Raw genomic sequence first — 20,564 nt, 5'->3', positions numbered from 1 at the left:
TGTTTTACCTTGCTTACAGTGCAGGCCTAGCTAACTTGGCTATCTTCTCTCATTGAGCTACAAACTGCACACAGTAGTTCCAAGCTACAACTAAAAACTGTGTCTGCAAACTCCCAGCTAAATGGAAATCAGAAAACCTTCCTGAGCTCCACCCATCGCCATGATGACATAGCCTGCTTTTGGCTGTCTTTAAAATGACCTTTAAGTTAATTATCCCTCATTTATTATTCATTTTTTGACCTGATGATGTACGTGGGTTTTGTAACCTTTCAGGTTTTACTGAATGGTTCCAATTTAGCTCTACCTTCCAAAACAAAAACATCCTTTTGGACTGCCATTATCACATCTCTAACTGTTTGAATGTCTGCAAAAATAAACCTATTTTACTCCATGACCTAGTAGCCAGAGTACTGTTAGTTGAACCATGAAGACAGATGATGTGTTGTGATATCCCATTGTACAATCAAACCTATTTGGGCTCAGTCCTATATTCAATTGATTATTCATGACTTATAAATGCTTTTCTGGTAATTGTTTTCATTCTGTATTTTTCTTTCAGAATCAGATCCTGCATTCTAACGACATATGGAACCATTTTTCATATCCCTATTCAACGTTTCCTGCCACAGTACCTCTAACTGATACCCGGTAATTATTCAATAATATGTTCACTAGTAAAGTATTACATTTATTTGGGTGCCTGAATTATTTTTTAAGCTTATAAAGGAGTGTGTAAACTAATTTCAAGTGCATGAAGTGTATTTTTTACTGAGATGAATTGATGTTGCTGTATTGTTCAGGAGTTTGTCCATGAAATGGTAAAATAAAACCATTCTGGAAGTTGCATTTTCTAAGAAATTTGCAATATTTAGTAAGACTTTATAGAAACAATAGAAATATGAATTTGTTTGCAATGTTGCCATTTCTGTAAAATCCTAATTTTATATTGAAAATTAATGTTTTCACATGCTTTCCTTAGTCCATAAGGCAAATTTTGCAAGACTCCTCACCAATGGTGGAGCCTTATAAGCAGCGAGTACTGGACACAAAATTGTGTGCCCAACATCATGCCTCCAGTTTATGGACCACCCAGTTTCCTGACTGGTGATAAGGGCCGAAATAATCCTGCAATATTCCCTGTATGGTTGGACTTATTAAAATGCTTCAATACAATATTAAATTGTGGGGTAGCAAATTATCAGGTTTGAGGTAGGTTCTACGCAGTGTGTACCTCGTTTATAAAAACTTGGCAACTTAGTTGTTGTAGGAAGCTCACTTGTTGAAGCAGGCCTCTTAAAGCAAGGACATCACCTATTCTTTGTTGAATTTTGTCCCATGTCTTAGTTTGACATTTGCTAGAAAGACCTCTAATTTTGAACTTTTGTTTTTTCCTCATTAGTTTTCTTTATTACTCTTATGTCCTACTGGCTTTGAGTGAAACATTGCAAACAAGTTACTATTCCTTTGAGGGTTCCAAATGTTCTGCAAAAGGAGGAATTTATTATGTGCCAGAAGTGCACGAGCAGTGATCCTGAGACCGTACAGTATTTCACTGTTCTACTTTCCACTGGACATGCCAGATTCACTGCCAAATAAGATAGGCTGTCACTGATCTGTGGTGCCTGTCTCACAGTGAGCTGCATACAACTTCCAGGTTAGGAACAATTCTTTGCATAGAATTGAGGATTACCAAAGTATGAGGCTTTCATATTACTCCGTTCTTTCAAACCAACCTGGAGACACCCGGCATATTATGCAGTTTGCAGTGCTTATATGTATCAGCGAGATGACAACCACTATTTTTGTGGAGTGTAGCAGCAACATCATTTCTACTATAAAAAACTATCAGCTGGACAGGAAGGCAGCATTTGCTGAGTGGCAGGGTTCCCTCAAGTGCAAAGAGTCACATATGGTATGTGGATTCCACATATCATTCAATAACAACAACTTGCATTTATGTAGTGCCTTCAACGTAGCTAAAATGCCTTAAGGTGCTTCACAAGAACAATGACCTTCATGAAGATAAATTAATATTGAGGCAGACTTTTAGGAGGGAATTTTTAGGCATTATGCAAAGACACAATTTGGCTTGTTTCTGACTGCCTAAAGGAATATGAAACTATTGGGGTACTTTTACTGTTCCCCACAATGATATCTTCTAAGGAGAAGATATACCATTATGGGCATATTGTCATGGAGGAGGAGAGAATACAGTAAAAGAAAATGAGACAATTAATAGTGATGCACTCTAGAAGATTCCCTAAGAATACGTAGAGAGTGCAGGTCTCATGAAGACCTCAGTGAAGAGATGTCTATGAGAAGGACGTGCTTGGGAATCACTAACATCAGTCATAGTGCCATTTGCAGATGTATTTGTTTTTCAACCAGTTTGGCACCACAGCAAGTCAGCAGCAAGAAGAGGCCCATTGCATTCTAAGGGGTTGCTGACTTTCTCCTGTATCCAGGCTCCAATAAAATGGCACCCATAATTCTTTGCAAGCTCCTACAGTTAAGCTCAACTGAAACAATGCACAGATTGAACGTAATTTAATGTAGGCGATGGAAGTCTTGCCTGCTAGTTGGAGAACTGGTGAGAGCCCCTCATCACCTCTTATTGGGAAGATGCGCTAAATTAAGCGCCAGTCGGGCACTTAACTGGGCAGTGGTGAGCCTTCCCCATGGTCAGACACCCTGGGGGGGGGCGAAAGTCCCACTCAGCAAGAGCTGCCAGCCAATCAGAGGCTGGCAGCTCCTCATTGCATGTCAGTACCGCTGGGGATGCGATGGCTGCTGCCAGTAATGCACCTACCTGAGGCCCAGGATTGTCGATGGACCCAGGCCACAGATGATTGATAGCAGGAGGAGAATCTTGGATTGGGGTTGCGGACAAAGTGGGGAAAGGGATTGGCAGTAAAGGCAGGGGGCAGCTCTCAGTGGAACCCCTGCCCTTTCCTGATGCTGGGTCCCTCGATCAGGCGCTGAGTGCCTTTGAACAAAGGACCCCTCCCCGAAAGCCTACAAACAACCTTGCCACCAAACTTGCCAATGGAGAGAGCATTAAATTTCACACATTGTGTGTGACAATATGTAAAAGATCCTGCACATCAGCATGGGATTTTGCTCAAAGTTAGCATGGTGCCTTTATCCATCAGAATTCGGCCCTCCATGAGCTTGAAGAATATTACTTCAACAGATGGCGTCTGGGTGACCAGATGTATCCTGTGCTATCATGGATAATGATCCTCCAACTTCCAAGAGTTACACAAGGAACAAAAGGGTAGCACTATGAGGCACATGCCTCTATTGTATCTGTTATTGAAAGGACCATCATGAGGTGTTTTTAACTCCTTGACAGGTCAGGAAGGGCTCTGCATTATTTTGAGCTCATGTGTCCTATATATCAGTCACTTACATTGTCATCCAGAAAGGCCTGGACATTGTCAATCCATGGGAAGTTTCCACCTGCTACAGGCATTATAGGCTAAAGTACACAGAATCAGGCTGGCTATCACTCAGTAAACTCCTAAGTGACTGTTGCAAGAGGCATCGGAGTACAATTAACACTTGAAGTCATCTTTCCTGTTTAATATTGTCTATCTTTGCCACCACTGCCTTAATTCCTTCTTTCCCATCTTCAAATAAAGAAGCAATCCTTCAGTCTATTACCTTTCCTGAACATCACAAAACACGAGACCCCCTTTCCTCTACTTAACCATGCCAGTAATAATCACCTAATTAAGTCAGGATGAAATCAGTGCCACCTTTTCCTGTATGACACCAACCTCCATGAATAACAAAATACAAGTTAAGTGCATTCTTCAAGAATACAAAAATCTCCAAAGTGAACACAAGTCAATCTATTCTTTCCTGGCACTTCAGGCAACATCCCTGAAGCTTGGCCCATAACTGCTGGGTGTTGCCTCCCACAGGGGGAGAGAAAAAGATGGATGCCTGTCCAATACTGCTGTTCTGAAAAGCCGTGGCTTCAGGCAGGTTGCCTCCAACAATCTCCATTCCATTCAGCCCTGGATTTGTCTCCATTGATCAACAGGGTGACTGGTCTAACAGCAGGTATCCAATCCTGATTTAGATCAGAGAGAGAGAGATGGGCAGGAAAAGACCCTCTCGGGAACAATATTTGACCATGTACCTCTTCCAAAACTATTCCTCCCTGGGAAAGGCATAAAAACCAGATAAAAACCCAACCCAATTTGGGAAGAATGAATCTGGGAAATCTCCGACCCCCTTAAGCAATTGAATCTAGTCCAGCCAATTACTCTGGCCCTGATAATGACGTGCAGTGCCTAACGATTTTGGCCCAGTCAGAAACTGATCCAGTTCTCACTTGAAGGAATTCAGAAAATCAGAGTTCACAGGCTGGTGGCTTGTTCTAGATCGTGACCTATATCAGAGGAGTAAAAAAAGTACATGAAGCAAGGGGTGAGATTGAGTGGGTTGTGGCAGAAGAATATGGATAATATCTTATAAGAATTCATTGGCAACCTTAACCCACTCTCTCTATTCATCATTAACATCCTTCGCCTGGGCATCAGTAGCCTTACAATACACGAAGAAGTTCAGTTTTTCCTGTTCTTCCTGCTTTTCCTCCTCATTGTTATAATTATTTTCTCCCTCTTCTGTGTACCTACCTTACCTATGGTGAATCTGCAAGATAGGAGGGTTAGGGTACAAGACAAGAATTAGGATAACTCTCTTGGGAATATCAAAACAGATGAGGATGTGTAAGCTGAATGAGTACTGTTTCACAGGAATGCCACAGTGGTGTGTAGGTGCATATCACTAAACTAGCAGCAACCTTGTGTGACTGACATTGCCATCTCCCAGGAGTACAGCACTTGTCCCTCCAGCAACTTCATGTTCCCATCTACACCCTCCCCTCTCACCACTACCCCCTCCCTCTCCAATTTCATGCTTCTCTCAGACATCGTGTGCAAGTTTCTCCCACAACTAGATCATAGAATCATGGAATGATACAGCACAGAGGGAGACCATTTAGCCCATTTTGCCCATACTGGATCTTTGAAAGAGCTATCCAGTTAGTCTTATGCCCCTGGTCTTTCACCATCATTCTGTAACTTATTTTCCTTCATGTATTTATCCAGTTTCCTTTTAAATGTTACTGTTAAATCTGCTTCCACTACCCTTTCAGGCAGTGCATTGTAGATCACAATTCATTCCCTACAAAAGATTGTTATGTTAACTCTTGTTCTTTTGCCAGTTGCCTTAAATCTGTGTCTTCAGGCATTGACTATTCTGCTACTGGAAGCAGTTTCTCCATCTGTTTTACTATTATTTGTCATTTTGAACACCTCTATCAAACCCCATTGTTCTTATTAGAGCAGAGAAGATTATCTCCAGCTCTTCTAGTCCCTACACATAACTGAGGTCCCTCATCCCTGGTACTATTCTATTAAATCTCTTCTGTACCTTCACCAAGGCTTTGATATCCTATTTAAAGTGTGGTGCCCAGATTAAACACACTATGCCAGCTGAGGCCTTATCAGTGCTTGAGAAAGATTTAACATTGTTTCTTTGTTTTTATACTCTGCCTCTATTAATAAAGCCAAGGATCTCATATGTTTTTAAATCAGCCTTCTCAACTTGTTCCGTCACAGTCAAAGATTTATGTTCATATGCTCCAGGTCTCATTGCCCCTGCACCCCTTTTAAAATTATACTATTTACTATATATTGCATCTCATTGTTCTCCCGACCAAAATGTGTCATTTCACACTTGCTTGTATTAAATTTTATCTGCCGTTTGCCTATTTCACAAGTTTATCTGTGTCCTTTGGAAATCTCTTTTTACCCTTTTCATTGTTTACTCTTTTTTTATTCATTCATGGGGTGTACTCACTTGCCCTTGAGAAGGTGGTGCTGAGTGTTGCCTTGAACTACTGCAGTCCATGTGTTGTAGGTACACCCACAACGCTGTTAGGGAGGGAGTTCCAGGATTTTGACCTAGCAACAGTGATGGAACGGTGATACGTTTCCAAGTCAGGATGGTGAGTGACTTGGAGGGGAACTTCAGGTGGTGGTGTTCCCATGTGTCTTCTGCCCTTGTCCTTCTAGGTGGTAGTGGTCATGGGTTTGGAATGTGATGTCTAAGGAGGCTTGGTGAGTTCCTGCAGTGCATCTTGTAGATGGTACTCACTGCTGCCACTGTGCATTGGTGGTGGAGGGAGTGAATATTTGTGGATAACGTGCCAATCAAGAGGGCTGCTTTGCCCTGGATGGTGTCAAGCTCCTTGAGTGTTGGAGCTGCACTCATCCAGGCAAGTGGAGAGTATTCCATCACACTCCTGACTCCTGGTGGACAAGCTTTGGACAGTTAGGAGGTGAGTTACTCACTGCAGGATTCCTCGCCTTGGACCTGCTCTTGTAGCCACAGTATTTATATGGCTACTCCAGTTCAGTTTCCGGTCAATGGTAAGCCCCCAGGATGTTGATAGTGTGTGATTCAGTGATGATAATGCCAGTGAATGTCAAGGGGTGATGGTTATATTCTCTGTCATTGAACATAGTCATTGCCTGGCACTTGTGTGGTGCGAATGTTGCTTGCCACTTGTCAGCCCAAGCCTGGATATTGCCCGGGTCTTGCTGCATTTGGACATGGACTGCTTCAGTATCTGAGGAGTTGCGAATGGTGCTGAACATTGTTCAATCATCAGTGAACATCCCTACTCCTGACTTTATGGTCAGAAGGTCATTGATGAAGCAGCTGAAGATGGTTGGGCCTAGGACACTACCCTGAAAAACTCCTGCAGTGATGTCCTGAAACTGAAGTGATTGACCTCCAACAACCACAACCATCTTCCTTTGTGCTAGGTATGACTCCAACCAGTGGAGAGTTTTACCCCTGATTCCCATTGACCCCAGTTTTGCTACGGCTTGATGCAGCACTCAGTCAAATACTGCCTTGATGTCAAGGGCAGTCACCCTCATCTCACCTCAGGAGTTCAGTTCTTCTGTCCATGTTTGAACCAAAGCTGTAATGAGGTCAGGAGCTGAGTGGCCCTGGCAGAACTCAAACTAAGTGTCAGTGAGCAGGTAATCGATAAGCAAGTGCTGCTTGATAGCACTGTTTATAACCCCTTCTATCGCTTTACCAAGAGTAGACTGCTGGGGTGGTAATTGGCTGGGTTGGATTTGTCCGGCTTTTTGTGTACAGGTCATACCTGGGCAATTTTCCACATTGCCAGCAGGTAGATGCCAGCATTGTAGCTGTACTGGAACAGCTTGGCTAGGGGCAAGGCAAGTTCTGGAGCACACGTGTTCTGTACTACTGCCGGAATGTTGTTTATTATATTTCCGAGTTTAATGTTATTTGCAGGCTTTGAAGTTATGCCCTGTATATCCAAGTCCGGGTCGTTTATGTATATATAATATTAAAAATAACAGTGTTCCTAATACAGATTCCTGGGAAACACAACTGTATACCTCTTTCCAGTGTGATAAACAACCATTCACCACTATACCCTGCTTACTATCCCTCTGATAATTTCATATTCATGCTGTCACTGTCCCCTTAATTCTTTGGGCTTTGCAACAACAACTTGTATTTATATAGCACCAGTGACATCATAAAATGGATATGTGCTCATAAGTATATCTTCAAGGTTATTATGTCAACAAGTCTATTATGTGGTACTTTATCATACACCTTTTGAACATCCATATGTGCAATATCAATCATTCTGCCCTCATCAACTCTCTCCATTAAAGATTGTGAATTAGCTGAAGGCTAGCATTAGTAGGATGCCTCCCAGTTGGTATTATTACCCTGTTCAGCCAGAGAAAGAGGTTTTAAAGTTCTGCATGCTAGTAAATGCTGTTGGAGGAGATAACGACACATAGCAGGGATTGAACAGTGCCACTGCCCAGTGCAGAGAGTAGCTGGCGTGTTGCCTTCCCTCTGTTGCTGAGGTCATTGATCTCCTTGTGGCACTGGTATATAATTCTTGGGTGAGAGAGTTGGAACTCAGTGCCAGTGTCACCTCCCTCCAAATGGCACAAGAGATTTCTTTCGTACAGCTTTGTCTACTGGAGACACAGTCCTTTTCTTCTCCTCTTCTCACAGTTTCATTAAGGAGGATTTTGGGGTTTTCTTGTTTCTCTTGGTGATGGTCTATCCCATCTTTGGATATTTGTGCCAGATCCTCCATCGATGAAAAGTCCCACATGAGCCTTGTCATACAGTTAACTGACGGGGAACTTGGTTAGCCAAGTAATTTCAACCTGTATCTGCAGCTCCTGCAGCCAACTGTTCCAATCTTCAGCCCGACTTAGCCTTTTAAAAACTGCACTCTTACTTTCCAAGCACACCCAACCAAGTACTATTTTACATAGGATTTGCACTAGAGAGCTATCACTGGATATTTAAATGATTTGGCCCAGATTTTAGTGGATTCAGCTCTGCCAAATACTGATAGATGCACCCCTGGTATAAATCTGACACAATCTGGCATGTGGAATGTTGGGGCCATTTTTTTCCTAAGTTCCCCTTTAATTCATTTTGTGATTAACTTAACGTTGTTCTTTCTTGTTACCAGCTTAGCAGCCAAAAGTAGGTAACAATTTATTTTAACTGTCACCTCATACAATATCCGCTGAGAAGAAGCGTTAAAATCTCCCCCCTTAATAATTGTTTGATGATCTCACCTCTTGTTTGTGGCTGCCATTTTGCATACATAACACCAGTGACTATACTTCAAAAGTATTGCACTGTAAGCAAAATGATTTGGGGCGTTGTGAGAATATGATGAAATGCTTTATAAATTCAAGTTTTTTTATATTACGGTTAACAATGCCATTCCAATTTATATTTCTTTTCAAATACAAACTTGAAATGCTGTTGCCAGTAAGCTGGCTAAGAGTTGCCAAGACTTGCCTGCCAATCAGAATCTGATTTCAGTGTCATTGCCTGGGGTACTTTGAATGGGATTTGAGTTATGTGCACAAGGTCAGCTTTTAATAATGTTGCAGTAGCATTGTTCCTGACTCTCTTGAGTGAAAATACCAAACCTGCTAAATTTGAAGGGTTTTTGAAGAAGAAAAAAAAGCAACTTAATGAGAATGTTAAGTAGCACTATCTCTAAAATCAATTTATGTTGCTTTTAAGCAGCTTTTATTTTCCTTTTGAAAAACTACCATTGTAAATATCACATGTTACAGCTTGCAGGTTACCTGCATGACTGTGATAGTGGTTTCTTGGAATCTGGGATTATAGCGGAAATGACCTCAGATGAAATTTTATTCTACAAAACGGTTATGAGCCACTGTAGACAGCAACATGCAAACTGTTATCCATATTTCAGTTCCAGTTTCACCACTGGTGGCAACAGACGTTTGCTATGGACAGGGCAGGCATATAAATATTGATGTGACAATCAAAGCAGTTAAAAAGGAGCTTAGACTTCTTCTACTGTACTGATAGCTTGGAGATAATTTTAAGAAGTTTCTCTCAAGACAAGTAAAATTACACTTGTTGGGCAGTTTAGGCTTTCGTTTAGCTCTGTGACATGGAATAGGAAAAAATACTTACATTTATATTGTGCCTTTAATGAGCTCAGGATGTTCTAAAATACTTTACAACAGTGACCACACTTCATTGGCTGTTATGTCAGGCAGTAGGTTGACTTGGAGACTGGGTGCAAAGATATGTATTCCCTCCCTTTCCTGACCTCCAAAGTAATTTTAAAGATATGAACAGAAAGAGTTATCCTAATAATCCCTTATTGATTCCAAAATTTGGCTCCTGGACATCCTAACAAAGACCATTGCTTTGCAAGGGGAATGTCCTCTCTCAGTTAAAACTTAAAATACTACTTCAAAGCCATGAAAATGTTCTGGCTGCTGGTCTGGTTATTGAAAGGTGATGGAACACAGTCTGACAATTTAAGTGGTAAATATGTTGGGTTAATTTCCACAGGTGAAGCTATGGGGGGTGCTTGGGGAGGAGAATTGCACTGCTGTGAAGAAATTGCTTAAGAGTCTTTCTTTGTATCCTGCGTCATAGAACCATAGAAAAGTTACAGCACAGAAGGAGGCCATTCGGCCCATCTTGTCCATGCCAGCCCGAGGACACCCAGGTGCCCTTTCTAATCCTTCTTGGATTAAGAGGAGATCTGATGATTTGTTTCCAGCACTCTGGCCACAGAGGCCAGGAGGTTTGTTGAAGATGCTCCCCACCGCTGGCAGAGCAGGAGCAGCTCTGAGGAAATTCCGAGACATAATTTCTGAGCAGGTTAATAAAAGGGATTGATATGCTACCTGATTGTCCATCCATTAATTCCTGTGATAAAAGTTGATGACTAACTAGGGTGACGTAAGGGGGAATTCAGCGGTGAAGCTGATTTGGCTAGCAAGTTAATTCAAAGCTCTGCATCTCCATGCTACGTGGTTTTATTGTTTCTCATCCAGATCATCAGATGGAGTGCCAGACAGAAACAATTTGCTCAATTTCAAGTGAACAAAGAAGCGATACTGTGCAACTTGTCTTGCATTGTCATTTTATACCTACTTCTTCCTCTTTCTTCTTAATTCCAACGGGTAATAAATAGTTAAAAGCAAAAACTGCGGATGCTGGAAATCCAAAACAAAAACAAAAATACCTGGAAAAACCCAGCAGGTCTGGCAGCATCTGCGAAGAGGAACACAGTCAACGTTTCAAGTCCGTATGACTCTTCAACAGAACTAAGTAAAAATAGAAAAGAGGTGAAATATAAGCTGGTTTGCGGTGGTGGGGTGGGGGGACAATGCAAAAGAGAGATACGGAAATCCTGTCGGAGAGAAGAGCAATACTTCTTCAAGGTAGGCATTCCTTGAAGAGAAGTGGCAGTCAATTAAACACTAAGATAAAAGCAAAAAACTGCGGATGCTGGAAATCCAAAACATAAACAAAAATACCTGGAAAAACTCAGCAGGTCTGGCAGCATCGGCGGAGAGGAACACAGTCAACGTTTCGAGTCCGTATGACTCTTCAGTAAATAGTGTTGACAGTCTATGGCCTTGTCTGACTTGCTAGAAATTGTCAGGCAATCTACAAAGGGTGAGAATGTAGAAAAATTACTGAAGCATTTTCTTATGTCTAGTCCTAGCTATAGAACACAGTGCAAGTTCATGCATTGACATTCTTATTTTCATTTTTCGTGGAATAAAAACAAATGTAATTTTGCTCCATTGTTTTGACTCAACATTGCCACACGTAAAATTAAAGCCATGTTTGCTAACCAATTCATGCAGTACATTTCTGGAACATTTTTTGCTGTAGGAGGGTAGATGAACGTCACAGTATTCCCAGCAGCTGTCATTTTGGCTGGATTCTTTTTTTCTCCGTAAAGCTCAGTAATTTTATAGAGAGACATGAATACAGTAATTACACATCCATTTCTGAGAAGCACACTTAGCCATGATTGATTTTACACTGTCATGATATTCTGTAGCAGTACAACGTGACCGGTCTGATGGCGTTCTGAAGTGATTTTTCCGGTAGGGAAATAAAATTGAAATACCAGCATCTTAAGTAAGTGAGACAGTAGACGCAACAATGGCTGTAATTTACTTACTTTGAACAACAATTATTGATTGTATTTGCAGTACTTAAAATAATTCACATCAGTACATTATCACTTAGATAGCCTCCTTAACCTGAAGCATGTTCTTAGTTTAAATATTAAATATAATTTCAACTTAAATGAGCCCATCAGGACAGAAGCTTTGTCATTGTACCATGTTAGTGTCAGTACAATAGTTTTCCTGCGTAGGTAAGCAGTGAACAGTTTGCATTTATCATATCTTGATAATTACTGATTGTACTAGGCAGTGATGGACACATGTCAATTTATGAAGTTGAGGTGTTGCATAAAATACCCTATATACTCATGTAAAAGTTGAATTTTTGAGACCAGCCTTTTAGGCCAAAAGTCATTGGTTCAACTTTTACATGGATCATGTTTTCAAGGGGTAGACAGGGTGCTTGATTTGGACCCAAGTGAAATCCAGAAAAGACCATCAGAATGAAATAAAGTGAAAACCAACAACACTAAAGTATTCATATTATCATTCATAATCTAAACACTTTAATAATTCAAATAAATGAAAACGAAACTTAAACTTATATATGTTTGAAGCATTTACCAGCACTCATTCTCATTAGTATTTATACATCTGCAATGAAATTGAATCGTTGACATCCCCAGGATTATCCTTTGGTTCTGAAATTTTTGGACTTTGATCTCTGAAAATCTAGAGCTAACTTTTACACGCAGTATGTGAAAAGTTATGGTTTTTTTAGGGCCAGAAAACATGGGATCGACTTTTACATGAGTATATATGGTATTTGTTTATTATTGCTAGAGGAGATTTTGTAGGCAGGATTAGTTCCTGTGATAAAGCTTAACCAAATGGACTATTTTGAACCTGAGAAAATAGGAACCTGAAAAGGCCTTTAAACTGAGTTGGCTCCTTCTATTATTTAGGCCCATGTATAGGATTCACCTCTCTCCATCCCTCCACTTGCCTCTGTGCTGACAGACCTGGTTAACCCTCCAGGTAAACATTGTGACGATCAGAGCCATCATCTTTGATCCTCACAACAAACTCCATTCCTATGTCACTTTCTCTGCCTCCTTCTAGGTCACTGTCTGAGGTTGAACCAAACTATTAACATAGTCAGTGTCCTGTTCAGTTCAAAACTGAGTTTCCAAAGCTTTATCCTCCATCTCAAAGACTGTCTATTTTGATATCTGTAGCACTTTCCATCTCCAATCCTCCTTCACTTCATCATTGCTGCAATTCTATATACATCTTACCTGTCACATTCAGTTACTCCAATACTTTTTTGGCTGATTTACCATTGTACATAAACTTGAGCTCATCCAAAATTCTGTTTTCACACAATGTTTGTGCGCCTATTATACCTGTTCTACCCGATCTACACTGGCTCTTGGTTTTCCAAGCTTCAAGTTAAAAGTTTTTGTTCTGGTCATTAAATTCCTCTGTGGCCTTGCCCCTTCCTATCTCTGTAAGCTTCTGCAGCCCTGCAATATTCCCGCCACCAAATTTTCTATTCCTTTGATTACAATCCTTCTATTTCTCACCCTCTCAGTTTGCCCTATCATTGTTAGCTGTGCTTGCACTGCCTGGGTCCCACTTCCAGGAAATCCCTCTATAAGCAACTTTGCCTCTTCACCTTATTATCACATTGTTGTTTGTGGGAGTTTGCTGTGCGTATGTTGGCTGCCTCGTTTCTTACATTACAAGTGTGTCTATATTTCAAAAGTACTTAATTGGCTGAGACGTCCATGAAAAGCGGTATATAAATGCAGGTCCTTTTTTTCCCCCTACTCTCTTTCTTTAAGACTCCCTAAAACTATATTTGACCAAGCTTTTTGTCACCCCTCTTAATCGCTTTGTCTTTGGTTTGGCATCAGTTTTTCCAAACACCTCATGAAGTGCCCTTTCTGCATTAAAAGCATTAAATAACTGGAAGTTGTTGGTGCTACAGTTCTACTTTTTTCTTTAGAAACAAGCCCAAACCTGTGGAAAGAAAGTTCATACACCAGCAGATACTGGATCTGCGCAGTGTGGTGAGAGAACTCTTTGTTAAAACTGTTTATAGTTCATAGATGTCCATATGTGATGTGTTAGCTTTGTCCTTACATGCTTCACAAATTCAGAAGCATACCGCATCCTCCACCACCTTCTCATTTCCATGAATGGTGCTATAATTTGAGACCTTTCAGAATAAGGTTGACATATTAAAGCTAGATTGTCATAATAAAGCTAGCGTTTGAGGGAGTTTCGTTTCTTGGTCTTTTGTCAAACAGGATTAGAGTCATTTACAGCCCAGAAGGAGGTTATTTGGCCTACTGAGTCCATGCCGGCTCTCTGCAGAGCAATCCAGTCAGTCCCACTCCCCTGGTCAATCCCAATAGCCCTGCAAGTTTATTTCTTTCAATTATCAATTTCCTTTTGAAATCATTGATTATTTATGCTTCCATCACCCTCATAGGCAGTGAGTTCCTGATCATTACCAATCTCAGCGTTAAAATAAAAATTCTTCCTCACATTCCCCCTGCATCTCTTTTCCAAAATCTTAAATCTGTGTTCCATAGTCCATCTCCCATTAGTGATTGGGAGGAGTTTTTCTCTATCTACCGTACTGAAGCCTGTATTAATCTTATACACCTCTATCAAATCTCCCTTCAATCTCCTTTGCAACCTAATATTGTAATTAAAACCTCCCATCCCTGGAACTGTTCTGCTAAATCTCCTCTGTACCTTCTGAAGGACCTTTACATCTTCATTGTAACCAGAACTGGACACAAAACTCTAGTTGGAGTTTATAAATGCTCAGCATAATCTGCCTGCTTTTTGTACTCTGCCTATATTTATGAAACCCAGGATCTCATATGCTTTCTCAATATGTCCTGCCATCTTCAGAGATTGATGAACATGTGCCCCCAGGTCCCTCTGTTCCTGCTAACTCTGTAGAATTGTGCCATTAAGTCTATATTACTTCTCCCTATCACTTATACCAAAATGCATTACCTCCCACTTCTCTGTATTGAATTTTCCATCTGCCACTTGTCTGTCCATTCTGCTAGCCTATTCTAATGGAGGCGATTCAGATCGTCCTCACTCTTTGCCACTCCTTCACTTTTTGAAATCATTGGCAAATTTTGAAATTTTACTCTGTATTCCAAGATCCAAGACTTTTATATATAGCAAAAAAAAGCAGTGGTCCTAGCACTGACCCTTGGGGAACACCACTGTCTACCTCTCTCCAGTCTGAAAAGCAATCATCTACCATGACTTGCTGCTTTCTGTAGTTAAGCCAATTTTTTATCTAATTGGATACTGACCTCCCTATTGCATAAGCCTCAATTTTGTTAATCAGCCTTTTATGTGGCACTTTGACAAAAGCTTTTTTAAAATCCAGATAGACAACATCCACCACATTGCCTTCATCAACCTTCTCTGTTACTTCATCAAAAAAATCAATTAGATTGGTCAAACATGATCTGCCTTTTACAAATCTGTGCTCGCTCTCCTTAATTAACTCAAACCTCTCCAAGTGCCTGTTGATTTTTTTTTCCCCTGATCATGGATTCCAAAACCTTACCCACCACTGATGTTAAACTAACAGGCCTGTAGTTGCTACAACTAACTTTACACCCTTTCTTGCATAAGGATGTCATGTTTGACACTCTCCAATCCTCTGATACCTCCCCAATATCTAGGGAAGATTGGAAGATAAAGGGCAAGCCCTTCTGCTATCTCCACCCCCACTTCCTTTAGCAACCTGGGATGCAAGCAATCTGGATCAGGTGACTTATCTACCCTAAGCATAGCCAGCCTTTCCAGCACCACCAATTTCACACTATCCATTGCCTCCTCTATCTCCGCTTCTGATATTTGTCATATTCCCTTTCCTCAGTAAACATTGATACAAAGAACTCTAAGTATCCTAGCCTTGCCCTGTGCTTCCAAACATATTTCACTCCCTTTGTCCCAGTGGCAATGATAGTGCCATTACTTGTTAATAGAAAATCATTGTTCTGTAGGAAGTAGTTTAAAGTAGCTGCAGCTGGCCTCAGTTGAAACAAAATACTCTTTTTTAATGTTTGTATCAAAATCTAAAACTTGTAATGTGACTGAACAGGTCACAAAAGCTTGCATTTTGCCAGTTTCATGTATTGTTGTACAAAGACACTTCATTCCTAGTGATATTACATGATAGTTATTTTCAGGTTTAAAATAAATGCTACATTTATTGCATTTTTAAAAATTAATTTTGTTTTATCTTTGCAGGCAGTTTTTTAATTCACCAAGTGAACCATTTTCAGGTACTTTACCCATCAATGGTCAAAACTATGAAGAGCCAAGCTTGGAATCAATATTCCAGCATAGAAATGGCGAGCATTTACAGGTCTGTAATCCTTTCCACATATATTTATGTTCCTCTCAAAAGAGGATGGTAGGCATTTGCGAAAAGTTGCAGTTTAGTATTCTGAATTAAAGTATGCCACAATATTTTGTTTTTTGTATTTATGTCCTTGTATGTCATTTAAATGGATTCAGCTGGAATTTGAACGTTTAAATATTTCAATTTCATGTTTGCAGCAACAATCACTAATGGGAAAGGTGCCAGTATGGTAATGTAGCAGTTGTGCTAGTGGACTAGGAACCTGGATGTCATGAGTTTAAATCCTACCATGACAAGTTATTAAATTGAATTCACTAAATCTGATATTTTGTTGGCTGGACTAGGAAAATAACCTTGAAAGCTTCTGGTTTGTTACAAAGGCCCAACTGGTTAACTAATGTCTTTTAAGAAAGGAATCTGCCAACTCTACCTGGTCTAGTCTATGTTTGATACCAGCCCCCCACACTAGATAGCTAACTCTTAATGCTCTCTGAAGTGGCCACATAAACCAGTCAGTTGTAAACAATCACCACCAAGTTTAAAACTAAGGAAAATACTGGACAGACTTATTAGAATTGACCCAAGAATTGTATCTGATGAAGATTTTTGTGGCACACCAACCAACCTAAACAACTGCTCACACATTTCTGGAGCAGTGCCCAAGTTGGGAAAACCATCCCACCGGCAGGAAAACCACCAGAGATATAGCACAGCGGTGTAAGCCAATTGAGAAATCTCAACATTGACTCTAAATTCCATGAAGTCTTCAAGTCAGACTAAATCAAGTCAAATGAACCACCTCCTGCCCTCATCCTCCCTTGTTAATTGTATATTAATTGTGTTCAATTATATGCAGGTGGTGGACATTAACTGGGGTTTCACTTGAGCCTATATAAATGGACACACTAAAACTGTGGTTGTTTGGTTTGGATTGTAATGTGTAATTCTGTAAATAAATAGAAAAGTGTGTAAAGATTGGCTCCAGTTCTATCCTTCACCAACTAGTTTTCTGGACTAAAACAAGTTGATGAATTCATATTCCTCATCGCTTGCATAAACCTCTGAGGGAAGCAAGAGCACAGAATGTACTGTGGCTGTCTACCACTAACTGAGTTGGCTGAATCCTGAACGACATATTTGACCTGTCATACTTGGCCTGCATCAAGTTTAACAAGAATATAAGTTAACCATTCTCCGGCTATGTTTTGTAGCAATGAATTGTAATCATTTCCTTTTCATAATAAAAAAGTTGATTAGATGTGTTCTGAATTTTGATCTGTTCATATCCTTCTGAATGGTAGTACCAAAAATCTGTTTCAGGATGAATATGTTTAAATAACTGCAAGGTAAGTATTCTTCACCACATGACAGTGCTGCTTCAGTAGTATTGGTAAAATGTTAATTTTTCAGGCAGTTGTTTGGTTACTGCTGTTGGTCTTTCCTGATTTGTTTAATTGTGTTGCATTTATTTTAGCTGTCCTTGGCTCTTACTGCTTCATAACCATGCTAAAGTCCAGGACACAACCCCAAGGCACAAGGGAGAATCACAGCTTACTAGAGCTAAAAAGAAATATGTAAAAAAAAGTACTGGAAATGCACAGCTAAGTGGTAGAGAAAATAAATTTATTTTAGTCCTGAAGAAGTGTTAAACACAAAACATAAATTTCCCCAAATGCTGACCATCTAATGGGACGACAGCAAGTCAAGGAACCTGCAAGCGAAAGGTTGCACCCACCTCACAGAATAGGCAGGCCAAGGGTCACCTTACTGGAGCTATCTGATGGGTAGCTAATGGCAAGCTAACACTGTCCAGGCAGGTAGTCGCTGAATTCAGCATCCTCCAAACAAAGCCTAGTTGTTTGCTGTGCCAGAAGGCCCATGTCGTGTTAGGAGTATTGGAAGTAGCCACCATCCTCAACTTTAATAGCTTCAGATCCTTCCAGGCTGCTACAGGGGACATTTATCGGTATTCCAGTCAGCTACTCAAGTGCGTCAGGCAGCTCACAAATGCACTATTTTCCAGGATCAGCTGATAGATGCTACTTGCGACAGATGTAAACAACAATAACAACTTCTAATTAAACAACTTAGTGATCCTGTAGTGTGCCTTAAGATATTTTATGATCAAACAAAACTTGACAATGAGATACACGAGGAGGTTGGGGAAGATAACTAAAAGTTTGGCCAAAGAGGTAGGTTTTAAGGAACGTTATAAAGGAGGAAAGAGAGAGATTTAGGGATGGAATTCCAGAGCTTGGGGCCTTGACAGCTGAAGGCATGGCCCCCAATGATGGAATGATTAACAGTGGGAATGCTCAGGAGGCGAGAATTGGAGGAGCACAAAAGGCTGTGGGGCTGGAGGAGATTACAGAGATGTAGAGGGGCATGCCATGGATGGATTTGAAAAAAACAGATGCGAATTTTAGAAGCAAATCATCGCTTAGCTAGTAACCAGTGTAGGTCAACAAGGACAAGACGATGGATGAACTGGACTTAGTGTGAGCTAGGATATGAGCAGCAGAGTACTTAATGACCTCAACTTTATGCCATTAGAAAATGGGGGGGCCCAACCAAGAGTGCTTTGCAATAGTCAGGACTAGAGTTAACAAAACAGTCAGAATAAGAGAGCCTGTGACTTTGATGACATCAGACCAGCCAGGAGCTTTTATTAACCAAAGGGTTACTCAAGCTAAGATTTAGATCCCTTAACAGGCCCAAGGCCTCCCTACAATATTCCGCAGCTAGAGTCTAGTGAATCATTTTGGCATGCTGTGTCCTTCATAACATGGAGCTGCAGGATGAAGGGTGGCAACATGAGTCCTGATTTGATGATGTGGATCACACTGATGGACATGAAGAACAGCCTGAGGAAAACCTAGTGGCTCAAGAAACAAAGGAGACACACACAGCTCAGTGCTTCACCTAAACACCTCAGCCGAGTTTCACTGAGACCAACCGCCCTTGCTCTAACGTCGCTGCCACCCATAGTCACTAATCCTTTAATGGTAAATTTTACAACCTTAATGTCATTCAACAAACTTTCACATCAAGGATATATTGACAAAGCAGACTTGTAACTTGCTCCGCAAATGCAGTGCAGATCAAAATGCCAAAAGTGAAGAAAGTTTTAATGCATACACCAAAACAATGTCCAAGTGCTTTCTTTAATCAGGTTTAATGGTTTGACTGCCTCTACAAAGTGAAAACCAAGACGCTGAAGCTAGTGGTAAGCTGCTGTGGATTGGGGGCTCATAAGATCCTTACAGCTGCTGACCACTCGAGCCAGTGAGGACCTGACTATAGACGACTACTCCTGAACTTCTGGGGCATTCTGGCCCAATCGGCATTCTGGTATCATACTGGGTATTAGTAAAGGGGTAGTGAAGGAATAGACGTGATGACAGCCTGAGAGAGGGCCCATTGTCAGCCTCCCTTCCATGAAGCTTTGGCTCATCACTCTTAATGCCATATGGGTTAGCAGACTGCAGGAGGTGAATAATACTTTAAAAGCCCAATTTAGTCAGTGCACCAGTTTCATCAAGGTGAAATAAACAGAGCTATATGTATATCTGTATGATGGCCATTTGAGTTTGCACCAAAGCGCAAAGGATAGTGATATGGACCCATGTAGGCCAGACTGGGTAAGGATGGCAGATTTCCCTCCCTAAAGGACATTTTTATGACAATTTGAGACTACTTAATTCTAGATTTTATTAATCAAAGTAAAATCAAAGTAAAAAGTAAAATTCCACAAGCTGCTGTGGTGGGACTTGAACCCGTGTTCCCTGATCATTAGCTTGGGCCTTTGGAGTACTAGTGCAGTGACATTACCATTATGCCACTGTCTCTCTCTCTCTGTCACTCTCCCCCCCACCCGCCCTGATGCCATGTGCCTAGAGGTGACCACATGGTTCAGGGTAGGTTTCAGAGTAGAAATGCCATATGACATTTCTTCACAGACACTGGAAGTGGGCTTCTTCATCCTTCCTGGCAGAGTGAACAAAGTGTTTGGCAAGCCTGCCAAAAACTCAGTTGCTGGTGTGCCTGAAGTACTTTCATTTTTTTAGGCAGGACTTCTGATTTCAGTATCTCTGGGCAGAGTTGTGGGGGCGTATGTTGTATCGTTGCCTGGACTGTCCCTGTCACCACTGCCAATTCTTGCTATATGAATCACCAGATACAGGTCCCCCTAATTCGCTATCAACCCCATGTAGAATGCCAGTTTCTGCACAGGTACCTGGGAGGAATGTAGCATGTGACAAGAGGTAGCAATTGTTCTAGGTAGTGTGAAAGGCTAAGTGGGAAGAAGCAAGGGAGAAGAGTTAAGATGACAATGAGAAGCTAGATAGGTATGCATGAAAGGCTTGGCCATACTGGCTGAGATCTTGAAGTTTACTGATGGTTCAGTTGCTTGTTGATGGAGTACAAGTGAAAAACAGTCACCCTGCTGAGAGAAGCCACCAACCTTGCTGTCTGAAATACTGGCACTGACAGCCAATGCTTTTTGCTCTGCCTGGCTAAGGATCACAAAGTGCCATGGTCCTCCAGCAGTACTGCCCGTCTCCATATTATTGTGCGCTCTCTTCTGCAGAAGAGGAAGAGAGTTTATGAGT

General features: G+C 41.0%; 1 protein-coding gene across 3 annotated transcripts in view; it reads left to right on the top strand.

The window, feature by feature from the left end:
- sbno2b (strawberry notch homolog 2b) overlaps positions 1-20,564 on the top strand; it is a 152,623-nt gene that overhangs the window by 38,758 nt on the left and 93,301 nt on the right. For all 3 annotated transcript variants that reach the window (XM_078555941.1, XM_078555940.1, XM_078555939.1), the window contains exons 3-4: positions 560-648; positions 15,837-15,954. In XM_078555941.1, the coding sequence (XP_078412067.1) occupies positions 560-648; positions 15,837-15,954 (207 nt within the window). The remainder of the gene's footprint in view (positions 1-559; positions 649-15,836; positions 15,955-20,564) is intronic.

The sequence above is a fragment of the Cetorhinus maximus genome, chromosome 13 (assembly GCF_964194155.1).
Source record: "Cetorhinus maximus chromosome 13, sCetMax3.hap1.1, whole genome shotgun sequence".
Classification (NCBI taxonomy): Eukaryota; Metazoa; Chordata; class Chondrichthyes; order Lamniformes; family Cetorhinidae; genus Cetorhinus; species Cetorhinus maximus.
The sequence above is the reverse complement of the archived record's forward strand: the minus strand, read 5'-3'. Positions and strand labels throughout refer to the sequence as shown.